The 13,359-nt window shown below is 38.6% G+C and overlaps 1 protein-coding gene across 1 annotated transcript in view; it reads right to left on the bottom strand.

Annotated features, from left to right (window-relative positions):
• Positions 1-13,359, bottom strand: part of SCAMP1 (secretory carrier membrane protein 1) — a 39,228-nt gene that overhangs the window by 5,325 nt on the left and 20,544 nt on the right. The window contains exons 5-7 of the mRNA XM_071425253.1: positions 8,090-8,218; positions 2,381-2,540; positions 621-722 (exon numbers count right to left, since the gene is read on the bottom strand). Of these exons, the coding sequence (XP_071281354.1) occupies positions 621-722; positions 2,381-2,540; positions 8,090-8,218 (391 nt within the window). The remainder of the gene's footprint in view (positions 1-620; positions 723-2,380; positions 2,541-8,089; positions 8,219-13,359) is intronic.

The following is a 13,359-nucleotide window of genomic DNA, read 5'->3' as shown; positions in this document are numbered from 1 at the left end:
TATTAGACCTCAAAGACTCAAATAAAAGATAATATACATACAAGCTTCATGTAAAAGCTTATATATTTGCAAACATTTAAAAGAAAGATCAACTTATTGCAGAATATGAATGTGACTCTAACCAATGTACTTTTCAAATAATATCCAATATTCACCCAAATGCCTTGTTAAGTCGTTCTACAAATTTTAGCCATAAATTTCTCAATAAGAAGCAAGTATATAACTAAAAATACCTAATAATACGAAAAATATGCAAACAATATATTATTGATGTTTAAATTTTTGCTTTCCTTTACCTTAAATACAGAATGAGTAACAACTCCTTACACCACCAAAATAGAGGAGGCAGTATATGAAAGAGTAAGTTCAAAGTGGTTTAAATTGAAGGATAAAATTTTGAGTAGCCCAGTAACAGAAGTACCTCACATTCCTTGGATATGTTTCACCCACTTCTCCTAGTCAAGAGCACTCCAAAAATGCTTTCTTTTGAGAGTTAAACGTAACATTCTAGTGAACACAAGATTATTCCTTTGAAAACATAGACTGTATTGCAGTTGTTACTTCAAGTAAGAGTGTTTGTCTTACAGACAGTACAACACTATGGCAAACAGAGTACTCACCAGTTTCCCCATCTTTGAAATCCTGCAGCTTGAAGTACATGTACAGCAAACTGACAGATATATACAAAGAAGAACACAAAGAACCTGAATGAACTGTCACTCCTGAAAGAGGTGGGGGAAAAAAGATTAAAGCAGGCAGAAAATTCATTATTTTTATTCATATTCTGTAGTACCAATCTAACATTTTACTGTATTAACTGGACAAAAAGTACTTTCAGTTATCAAGTGACCCGAAGTATCAGCAATTCTGTGTTTTTTTAGTGTGTTTATTTACAAGAACTGCTCTTTCTTCTTTAATATAGTGATTTTGCCACCTGCATCTCTAAGAAAGGTGAGAATAGTTCTGTTCAGCCCAGAGCAGGGCCCTTCAACTAACCATTTAAGTTTGCATTCTGCACCACTTTCAGAGTGAAGTTCACAGTGATAGCAGGATGGGAAGAGAATATTTAACTTGTGAAAGGAAAGAAGATCTCATATGGAATTACTGAAACACATGACACACCAGAATACTGAAGCAGCTGTTATTTTAAAGTAAAATGTACAAAATACATTTCCTGGTAAATTACTAAAATGCCAGCCTTACAAAGTCTGAAAATAAATTAAAAAAACCCGAGCCAAATATAAATGTACAGGCAAAATTTCAATGAAGACTCAACTTACTTCTGTCAAAACTATTGACCATATGAAATACTTCCTACTAGAGTTCTTAAGAAAGTAGAAATCATTTATTTAAGTCATAAAAAGAGATTTTGTCCTTAACAGCTCTTCCTGCAGAAGGGAGTTTGTAATTTCTGTACAACCAGTTCAGTTCAATAACTATTTCATTTTCAGCTGAGCAACTGACTGAAAGTTGAATATGCAAGAAGAGTTTTCCTTCCTCAACCAAACAATTTTTTCTAAGAAAAAGTACGGATTTATTAGACAAGAAATGCAAGTTAAACTATATGATTCCTCGAAGATTTGTGGGTATAGCAATACGTCCTTGGTTAGCAAAAAGAAACACTTCCTGTAGTCTAAATGTTACAGTTAATTGCAACTTCTGGCCATCAATCTTTTAATGCAGGAATAAGGGTATTTTAACTGAGAACATCCTGAATCGCTTCAATGTCAAAAAAAAACCAACCCAAAACTTCCTGAGTACAGGACTTGAAATCTCTACATGCTGATCTTCACTAAGAAAAAGTTTAATTTTATATGCAAACACATCATTCTCTTCTTAATCACACACCTTATACTTCTGAAGTTTGCAAAGATTGCTAAGACTAGGAAAAATACTAGTTTGCTACTAATACTTAAGAATCTCAGGCTATTTCAATTACTGTAGGCATCTATCACTTAAAATAACAAAAATACAAGATTTTAAAAGTAGCTATTCATGAAGTTCATTCAGGAAGAAAAAAAATTAACACACTATTGACTACTAATCTGCTCAAATTCTTGGTGTGTAGAAACAGAGACTTAATGAGAGAGAATGTTGTTTGCAACTGTTACCAGCCCTTATTAACTTCAACAAAGTTAAGGATTTCTGACAAATATTTTGTCTGTGGTAAAAACGGTAAATGCTTTAAAGGATATTCCATGGTATTACTAACTACTGGCATCTGTATTTCAAATTCGACAACTGAATTAATGGCAAACGTACTCTTTGTTTCTAATGAAAGCACTTTAAAGGATTATCATCATGATAATCAAGCAAATTCTGGAATGTTAATGCATTTTGACAAGTTTTTAAATATCCTAAGTCAAGCTGAAGTTGTTACCTGAAAGCTCCATAAAGTGGTCTGTACCAGCAGACAAAAGAACATGGGGTAAAAAGCAAGAACCACAGAATACTCAATCCAAAATCAACCCCTCGTGTAGCATCAACATAAAACCAGGCCAAACATCCAAAGATATTAAGAAACAGTGTCACTGTATGGACTGTAGAAGCAAAAGCAAAATAGTATTAATTAAATTATGTTTAAACAATAAATTATTACAAATGCTAAAGTTATACCTGAACTTTTAAACATTTTAAACATTTAAAGAAAACAGCATTTTAAACAAAACATCAGCATGCAGACAATACCAATACCATCTCAAGGCCTTCTGTAATAAATTGATTTTTATAGTTTTCTAAATTTTAGGTAAACCCTGTATTCACAAGTAAGAGCACTCAACATGAAAATTCAAGTACCTGGCAATGGAAAATATCTTGTCATAAAAATAAAACACTTTCAAATATTAAATTAAGAAAAAAGAGGTTTCTACAGATGCAATAATTGATTTTTTTCTACAGTAATAACTGAATACAAATACTTATGAGACCACTGAGTATTTTTTGAGAAAGCTTAAAAATGACAAAGTGCATCACAAAACAGACACTGTACACATTCAAATTTGAAAACAAAAATTTCCCAAATAGTCTTTCAACAGAAAGCTCTTTGTCTTCCAGATAATAAAACAAATACTCCAGTTACTAAGAATGTTCATCAGTAAAACATGGTCTGGAAGAAGCTGTTCTAGATGTTTTAATATATTTTGTATATTCAAATATTTCTTAGGACACTGGTCTTTCTTAGGACACCTGCCTTTTTTGGTGGTCTATTGTTAGCTCAAAAGTATAATTTTCTCACTGGCAGACCTTGTTACATAGTAACTATTCAATTTCTACTAAAAACAAATGCATTTGCATCATGACTTTACATTTTATTTATTTATTTTTTATATAAATTAAATTTACTTCTTAGAACAGAATAAGGCAATATTAAGAAACATTACAACTACTACCTTCATGCTATCTGGCACAGAATTTAGTTCTGGTAGACTTCAAAGATGAACAAGAATTTTTCTCTTTATTCAGCAATAACCAGTGATTCAGGAAGGATTTTGCTGCCTCAGAGAACAATTTCTTTCCTTGCAGATCAAGATAAAGTAGGGTATTTATAACTGCACAAACTGCTCCTGACAGCAATGATTTTTATTTAAGTTCAGAGCAACATTTTAGTCATTCTCCTGGATAGCAAGGTTAACAGAACAGGCAATATACTAAAGATTCTGAAAAAGGGACTCCTGAAACTCTTTGTTCCTGTCTTAATTATGACTTGAGCTCTAAATCAACAAGTGGGGAAAAACTCTTAAAAGCAAGATGCACAGATCATTGCATGCAAGACTGATGAAAGTGAAAACATTTCCTCAGATAAATCATATTCTCCAGTAAGAGTTGCCAGAATCAAAAGACTTTGTTCTTTAAAATAAAAGGCAATTATTGCACCTACGTATCTTACCACTGCCCCAAGGGGTAGGCAAACCAATTCTTTCCGAATTTGTGTGTTTCTGCCTCATAAAGCAAAAGAAACTATACAAATCCCAGTTCCTGCCTTCCTTTGATACGTACAAGAAAGGGGTATTCTCTCTTTTTCTACTCAATACTGGAACACATGGAGACCCCTATGTTACTAGAAACATTCAAATTCTGGTGGAAATTGAACTTTACAAAATTACTTTCTTTTAATAACTGCAATTATGGTAACAGGACAAGTTTTAAGAGAGTACCATCAGTGCAGAAAAGGGGGAAGCATCACACCCACTACTGATACTGAAACCAGCAACAGGGGTCTGGCTTCACTACAGTAACAGAGTCTCAGCAGTACAAAACAAGTATTAGCAAGCAATAAAGGAAGACAGCAGACTTGACTGACAATTCTCACTTCACTGTGCTTGCCATTCACTTGCCTGCTGCAAGATGCAGAGAATCATTTATCCTTTGAGCCAACACCTTCACTAAGGGATGTAGGCAAGCTTAAGCTCTTATATGAACAGACATGTGTTTGTAGGTTCAGGGTAACAGTTATAAAGTACCTTCCACCTACTTGCCTCAGCAAATTAAACCATAATACAAGCTATTAGAAAATAATGACCACCTGGGAGCTGAAATCACCTAGCGCTTTGTCAGAAGTCTGCAACATGCAATTTCTGTATGACAGCCTCACAGTTGTAACAATAGAGTACCCTGTGTGATTGAAGAAAGCCTTCTCCTAATTTATGTGTGGAAGCAGCTGAAGTTGAAAAAAAAGGTGTTCATGCCAGAATAAGAGTCAACAATGGAAAAATACATTAGTTTAATAAATATTAATAATTTACTTTTTTTTGGTATAAACTTCCCTGAACAGAAGAATTCTCCTTTAGATATATTCCTTGTCTTAATTAACTATACTTTATAATCCATAAATGTCTGAAAGAGAGTTGTAAATTAAAAAAAAAGATCACAAGTTGTACTGAAGATATTTCGCATGTACATTATTAAGATGACTTTGCTATTCCATTTGAGACCATATGAAAACAAATTTTTCTACTAAGCTTAATTTCAGTAATATTTCATTGATTGTATTTTCAGGAAACCTAAGTCCACATTAGGACACATGACTGTCACCATGGATTGGAACTGCCTAAAGGCAAATGGGATGCCTGTAGAATGGAGAGTGTTGAAACCACAAGGCAACTCACAAGTGAGGACTGGGCTAGTGAAGTTTGATCACACATAACCTTGGAGCACCAAGGAGCTTCAGATGTTGTTTAGGCTTTTGTTCTTAGTCCTGTTCTGCTTACTTGGGAGAGATGTGCTAACATGCCTTACAAAAAAGAGGAAGATCTTCCATAGGGAAAAATAGATTCTAAAACAGATAACATAACCATTAAACAGCCTTGGATTAGCACATAAATATGTGCTATCTAAAATGTGAAGGTACATTTTAAAAATTTCCTGATGCTACACACTAAAAAACACATAATAATATGGAGTGGACTAACAGTGAATTTGTATGACAGCAACCAGTCAAACCTTGAGAAAACATCGCCCACAAGGAAAGGCTGAGTGAAATATGCTAAGTAAGGCAAAAGGAGATGACTAATGGGAATAAATGTATTTTCCATAGCAACAGTGGGTAGAACATGAAAGATCAAACACAGAAGAGGAGAATTAAATTAATATACCAATAAACATTTTCTAATTCTAAAAGTCAGCAATGCATTAGAACAGGCTTGGAGGGAGTTTGTGAAGTGTCTAACACTGGAGGTTCTCAGGGACAGGCAGAACAAACATCTACACAGACTGATATACATATATATACAGATATATACAGACACACCATCTCTCATATCCTCAGACAAAGGATGAGATGAAAATCTCCTGAACAGAAACAGAAAAAAAGTTGGCACTTCACTGTATTATTTTTCTACCAGAATCTCTTCCATTTGTAACTTCAAATAAGAAATATTTCAAAATCAAAGTGGTGTTTATTAGGCACATGCTATCAGCCTGTGGGGAAAGTAGCTTGAAAACATGCTTTTGAGTCTGTTTTTGACTTTTAGCACAAGTCAAGAGACATTGTACTTGACACTGGACACAGTAATAGCACAAAAAGACCTAAACAGTGCTAATGAGCTAGGAAAACTGTCATTTTCATGAGTAAGCCCTTAAAGCACCAAAGGCCACAACGCCAAGATAGAACAGAAAAGCTCCAATGGCAACTGTGAAAAGTCATTGCTAATTGATTGTTATAGTTCACAAAAACATGTGAGCACTCAGTCTCTTGGAAAAAAAAAAGTCTCTCCCCTGGGGAAAAAATGTGCAAAGATAAAACACATCAACGAATTAAAAAACTCTGACTTCTGATACAAAAGGAGAAAAGAGGGATGAGTTAATGAAATAGGGATACAAACAGGATTGTTTTCTCATGAAAGGAAGAGCATATGGATCTTAACCAGGTAAAGAAGTTTCCTCAGAGACATAAAAACCAAGAATGATGATGTCAAATTAATACTAACAGTGGAAATACAGAAAACTAAACTAGTAAGTTTGTTCCCAGGGCTACCACAAAGGAAAAGGACTACTTTATAAAGTGCTGAGAATGCAGTACTCGATTTATCCAAATGTGATTATGTTCACAGAACCCCTAGATCTTACAAGACATAGGAAGTTCTGGAAGAGGAAAAAAAAGAGGCAAGCAGAAGCAGGTCTACCATGGGAATAAATACCTCCTCAGAGGATAAGCAGTCAATGAGAAATTAGCCAAAGCACACAGATGCAATTCTAGGAACGAATAGACCTCAATAGATATTGGGGTTTTTTTCCTCTATTATGCCCTATTCCTGCCTTCTTTAGTAATACATGTAAATCAGAGAGCACTACAGCTAAAGAACAAAGAATGCAAGAAGACTTGGTTGAAACCTCAGCCTACCTAGAAAGGCAGTCATGTCAGTATAAAAGCACAGGTCCTATGTATTTTGAAAAATGTAATATTGCTTCTTGTTGCCATAAAAAGGAAAATTAAGAAGAGTATTAATATTCCAATTAGTATTAATATCCCTACTTCACCTCATATTTGAAGCATATGCACTTTCAGAACTCAGTCCGGCAAATGGCCAAAATTGGTAACCGTCCTAAAATTTTGAGTATTTCACCTTAGATTTCATATACATCTCAATTATCTGCCAATTTTATGAGAGTGACCAGTCATACGCTCTATAGTTGCTTATCTGAAGATTAACGATCTAGCAATGAATATAGAAAGCAGTAGATTATGATGAAGTGGAATTGATTGGATTCAGTGCTGCCTGCTTATTTCATGTGTTTCAATTACGTGGTTCAATCACAGCAATAAGATCACTAGAGTAATATGTAAAATTATGGAGATTTCCTAACTACATCTTAAGCTACGAAAACATCTGAAATCCCCATTTTCTTAGGAAGGCTGAAAATATATTAAAGGCATCAAAGTATCTAAATCTTGCAATTTTATCAGAGTCAGACTATTTATTAGTCTTGTATCAATCACAGTGGACAAGGCAGAAGAAACAAGTATGGCATCTGCACACTTCTTTAACCCAGTATTTCTCCAGTAAAAACAGAGACACCCAGTGAGAGCAAAATTAATCCTACAAAGACGGTGTAGAGCATTCTTTGCCTACAAAGGATAGCTTTAACATGGACTGATTCTTCAGCTAATTGACACTATTTCTTAAAATAGGGTAAAACTATATTAAGCCCTTGCTATAGATGAAAACCGTTTTAAACTATATAAAATTATGTAATTAAAGTAAATGGGTATTATACATCTTGAACTCAAAAGTCTATTAACACTAATTGTGAGATTTATTCCTTAACATATAAGCTGATTTTAAAACCAGTAGAATTATTTCTAAGTTAATAAACAGTCAAAGTTCATTTTACAACTGGAGAAACTTAAACCAGACAATTGCAATAAATTAGAACCAAATTGACCTAGGATAATCCTCCTTTTCTTCTGTGGAAGCTTTTATGATGTAATTCAATACTTTTAAAACTGAAGTTAACATAAAATTTTGCTTCAATATTTGGCTTCTGGATTTAAAATAATTCTTCACTACAGATGCTCCAAAAGCCAAAGCAGCAGGTATATATTACCAAGCTTGAACAGGCACTTTATTTTTCTTCAAAAGAAAATACTTACACATCCACAAATAGTACATAATCTTTACTGTCTTCTGGAATTCTACAGGAATGTCTACTGAAAAATCCTGGTAAAAACAAGGACCTACAGGAAAATTCTCAGGGAGAGGTGGCCAGTTATTTTTTCTACCTGCAAAACAGAAAATAAAGGAAAAAAAAAAAAGGTGTTTATAATGTAGTTTCAGTCTCTGTATACTTGAAAGAGATACATGTTTGAACTTGTTTGAAGTGTTTAATGCATGAGTTTCTCAAGTGGATGGATAACTCAGGCTCTCAGGCTACCAAAACCCAAGAGTTTTAAGAGCAATCCATAACATAAACTTCAGAAATTAAATACAATTAAGTGTAGCCAGGTCAAGGAAAGTAAAATAGTTATCTACATAAAAGACTGAGCAGGCATCTAACATTTCCTAAAAAGTAAGAGAATTTTTCAGAAATCAGATATGGACAGAAAAACAATTTCTGAGAATTCCTTGACTTTTAAATGAGTATTTCCCTCAAGTCCCACCATACTCACATAGTCTGTTGAACACAAAGATAGGGGACTGAAAAGCATTCTTCATTTTCAGAATCCTGATATTCTTAATGTCAATGTATCTCTAGTTTCCAATATGGTTTCCTGTCAAAACTTACCTAAAAGGCAGGAAATCTCAAGACAGTTACTGAAATGGTCTGTAAGTACCTTTTTCTAACAAGAATATGCCCTACAGCATTACTATATTTTGATACAGTTGTGTGACAGAGTGAGGACACTGCAAAGGACACAGGATCGGATACCTGGATTTCCTGAATGCTTATCTGATTGCAGGCTAGAGTTTACATTCTGCTGAACACAAGTCATACCAAGCACAGACTCGGAGATTCAGTTGAGACAATCACCGCAACAAACCTTTGCCATAGCATTTCAAACTCTGAATGCAAGAGATATATTCACCATGTGACCGAATTAATTTGTTGAAATAGGAAGCAGCACACTTTTATTAGGTCAAATGCAATGCTGCACAGAACCTGAGCCGAGAAGGTCAAAGGCATCAAGCTGACATACCAGCTCGAAGATCTTTCACTGTAGTAAATTAAGACAACATATGACAACAGTGTCCTAGATCTGCAGCCAGCATCTTAAGGCAAATTAATGCAAATAGCTAGAGAATTCCAAAAGACCCTGTTCTCCAGTCAAGACCACTCTACGGTGTTTTCAAAAGAGTCGAAGTTAGTGTGCATGTCCCTGGGATCCAGAAATGTAATTCACAGAATAGTTCAAAGTTGTGCCAGAGTAGGTTCACAATGGACATCAGGAAGCATTTCCTTACCAAGAAAATGGTCAAACACTAGAATGGGTTTCCTAGAGGAGTGGTCAACATCCTCAGCCTGTCAATGTTTCAAGGCATATGAACAATGCCCGCAATAACATGCTTTAACTTATCGGTACTGAAGTGGACAGGCAATTGGACTATACGGCCATTGTCAGTCAGGAGGCAGCAGCAGCAACCAAAGTAAGTTTCGGGGGTGAGATCAAGCTCTCCAGAGGTTTCTTGAGCTCAGGGACACCCAAAGCCCAAAGCCCTTTCAGGACCCAGAAGCTCTCACTAACCAGTCAGGAGGGGAGTGAGCATTACGAGGAGCAGTGTGGGAGATTTAATCAGCTTTAGGGAGCATGAGTGACCAGAACATGGTGCATCAAAAAGATGTGGTGCAGCAGTTTGTGCAGCAGGGTGAGCAGGGAGGGTGCAACGCGCAGGTAGGTCCATGCCTCAGGTAAGTGCTAAGTGCTCTAAGCATCTGCCATAATGGTGGCCACTTGTCTCAGAATCAAAACAAGTGTATCTACTGAGACAGCCCCAGAAAAGTCTGACTAACACATCCACTGAGGGAACTGGTAAGGAAAGAGACATGAGTACAGGTGGTAGTTTGCAATGGATGCACGGATATTTCTTCTGGAGAAAAGGCTTGTACCTGCATGAAATGTGCATAGTTTGATAAACTGCTGCTGAAGGTACAAAATTACAGCAGGCAGTGTTAGAGGGACAGAAACGGAGATAGAGAAATGGCTTCAAAATCATACAACTACAATGGAACATCAGTGAGTGTGAGACACCCTAGATCCTGGTGACCCACAAATACAGAGCTCAATCCAACCTCTATCCTCCAACACCCACACCAGAACAGATATGATGTTTTAAAGGCTTTAGATGTCCATTAGCGAGTCCAACAAGGAACATCCAGACCAGCAGCACACAGTCACTACAGTAAGAAGAAACTCCGAGTAATTGTGGTAGGTGACTGTCTTAGGGTCCCTAAGACACAATCTACCAGCCCAGTCGAGAGTTGCAAGAGGTAACGCTGCCTACCAGGGACAAAGATACATGAGGCTGCCAAGAGGGTAGCCCAACTTGTCAAGAGCATGGACCACAGCCCACTATTCCTCTCTCACACGGGTACAAATGCTACCACAAGCCAAAAAATATGCAGGATCACGGAAGACTATAAAGTGCTGGCAAGGTAAGTGACAAACATTAGTGCCCAAGTCATCTTCTCATATATCTTCCTGGTCACAGAAACAGGGACAGCCAAAAGCAGCCACACTGTGCAGCTCAACATCTTGCTTCCTGGCCACCATCAAGGTTTTGGCTTTTATAACAATGGGTTTTGCTTGAATGATTGTGGCCTGTTAGGGAGGAATGAGATCTGCCTGCTTAAAAAAGGGTAAGAGAATCTTTGGCAGCATACTGGCCAATTTGTTGAGATGGATTTTAGACTACAGGACTCAAGGGTAGGGTCCAAAGTGGCTATGATAATTCTATTGCTTCCTTCTAGGGATGAGGTCATGTCAACCAGTGCATCAACAGATGTTCCTTGACTGCTACTCAAGATGAGAATCACAGGGCTAACAACATCAAGGGTGTTCATGGTGACAATGAATCCTGTTACACTCTATCTAGGGAATCTGAATGCTGGATTACCTGTCTGAAGTTGCCTGTACATACACAGCAGGACGGGGAATAAACAAGAACTGGAAATCTATGTGTAGTTGCAAGGCCATCACCTCATTGCAATTAGAGATATGGTAGGATAGCTCACATGACTGGAGTAATTTCACACACGGTTGTGGATTTTTTAGAAAGGACAGGTCAGAGAGACAAGGTGGTGGAGTTGTTCTTCATATAACAAAGCAACTGAATTGTATCAAGCTCTATTTAGGGGCAGACAAATGAGTTGACAGTTTATGGGTGAGAATTAAGGGACAGGCTAATATGGGTGATACTGCTGTGGGTGCTCACTTGTAGGCCATCTGATGAGCAGGAGGAAGTTGATGAGGCTTTCTATGGACAGTTGGCAATAGCCTCATCATCATAGGCCCCAGTTTTCCTGGGGACTTCAACAATCCTGGTATTTGTAGAACAACATGGCCCAGCACACATAGTCCAGGAAATTCCTGGAGGTCACTGAAGACAATTTTTTAATGCATGTGGTATATGAGCTAATGACAAAAGATGTGTTGCTGGACAATTGCCTTGGGGTGATTTTTCAATGATACTCTATTCCCTAATCATCTGCCTTATTCCCAGAAATGGCTGCTGTAGCTTTAAGAGAAATCAGGGGGAGGGGCAGAGAGCCTTGGGCTCCTGCATGGGTATTATTCAAAGCTTCTCTCCGGAGGGTGCGGCTGTGGTACGAGCCAGGACATCACATTCTTGCTTTCACTAGATTTGTTTTTGCTAGCTTAAGCACTTTTTTTTTCTTTCTTTCCCCTGGCCTGGAGGCTGCAGCAAGAATCCTTTCAGCTGCATTTTGGTTTTTTTATTGAACTGTTTCTGCTGCATTTTTGGTTGGAGATCCAAGTTGCTGAGATGGTGGACCAGCAGGCGGCTACTCTGAGCCCCAGACCTCAGGAAAAAAAGCTGAGCCAACAAGGGAAATCCAAAATCCACTAGCTTCATCTGGTGTGAGGAGGACAACAATGCCAGAAGTTTCAAGAGATCCCCATTTGTTTTGCCTGAGTTATGGTGTGAACTCCATTTTCCCCTTCCCTGAGACAAAGGGACTAGCTGCCATTTTTTTCCTCCCAAGCCACACCTCCAGGCCCTGATGAGATGCACCCACAGGTGCTGGGGGAGCTGGCAGATGCTGTAGCTAAGCCACTCTCCACCATCTTTGAAAAATCACAGGAAACAGGAACAGGGCCTGATGACTGAAGGAAAGCCAATGTTACTCGCATCTTCACAACTGGCAGGAAGGAGCGGGATCCAGGAAACTACTGGCCAGTCAGCCTCACCTCCATCCCTGGAAAGGTGATGGAACAGAACATTCTGGAAGTCAGCACCAGAATGCAGAAGAAAAGAAGGTCATCAGGAACAGTCAGCAGGAATTTCCCAGGGGGAAATCATGCTTGACCAATTGACAGCCTCCTGTGATGGCAGGGCTGGATGGGGAGGTGAGGGGAGAGCAGTGGTTGTTGTCTGCCTCCACTTCAGCAAGGCTTTGGACACCATCTCCCATAACATCCTCACAGGTAAGCACAGGAAGCCTGGTTTAGATGAATGGACAGTGGGATGGACCAAGGACTGGCTGAATGGCAGAGCTCAGAGGGTCAGGATCAGGGCAGCAGAATCCAGTTGGAGGCCTGTAGTCAGTGGTGTTCCCCAGGCACCAATACTGGGCCCAGTCTCACTCAACTTGTTTATCACTGGCCTGGGTGAAGGGATCCAAGGTACCCTCAGCAGGTTTGCTGATGATCCAAACTGGGAGTGGCTGATACACCTGAAGGCTCTGCTGCCTTTGGGCTGGGCCTTGGTGGGCTGGAGAGTTGGACAGAGAGAACCCTAACGAGGTTCAACAAGGGCAAGTGCAGGGTCCCGCAGCTGGGGAGGAATAACCCCAAGGACCAGCACAGGCTGGGGCTGCCCCACTGAAGAGCAGCTGTGCAGAGAAGGACCTGGGAGTCTTGGTGGATCACAAGGTGACAATGAGCCAGCAGTGTGCCCCTGTGGCCAGGAGGCCCAGCGGGATCCTGGGCTGCACTGGGAAGAGCGTGGCCAGCAGGTCAAGGGAGCTGATCCTCCCCCTCTACTGGGCCCCATGGAGTGTTGTGTCCAGCTCTGGGCTACTCAAGACAAGAGAGAAATTGAGCTTCTGGAGAGGGTCCATTGAAGGGGCACAAAGATGATGAGGGGTCTGGAGCAACTCTCTTAATGAGGAGAGACTGAGAGAGCTGGGCCTGTTTAGTCTAGAGAAGAGAAGACAGAGGGGATCTCATCAATGCACATCAATGTC

This window comes from Agelaius tricolor, unplaced genomic scaffold (assembly GCF_023055355.1).
Source record: "Agelaius tricolor isolate 1412-34295 unplaced genomic scaffold, bAgeTri1.0.p SCAF_4, whole genome shotgun sequence".
Lineage (NCBI taxonomy): Eukaryota > Metazoa > Chordata > Aves > Passeriformes > Icteridae > Agelaius > Agelaius tricolor.
Note: the sequence above shows the minus strand (reverse complement) of the source record. Positions and strands in the feature narration are given on the sequence as shown.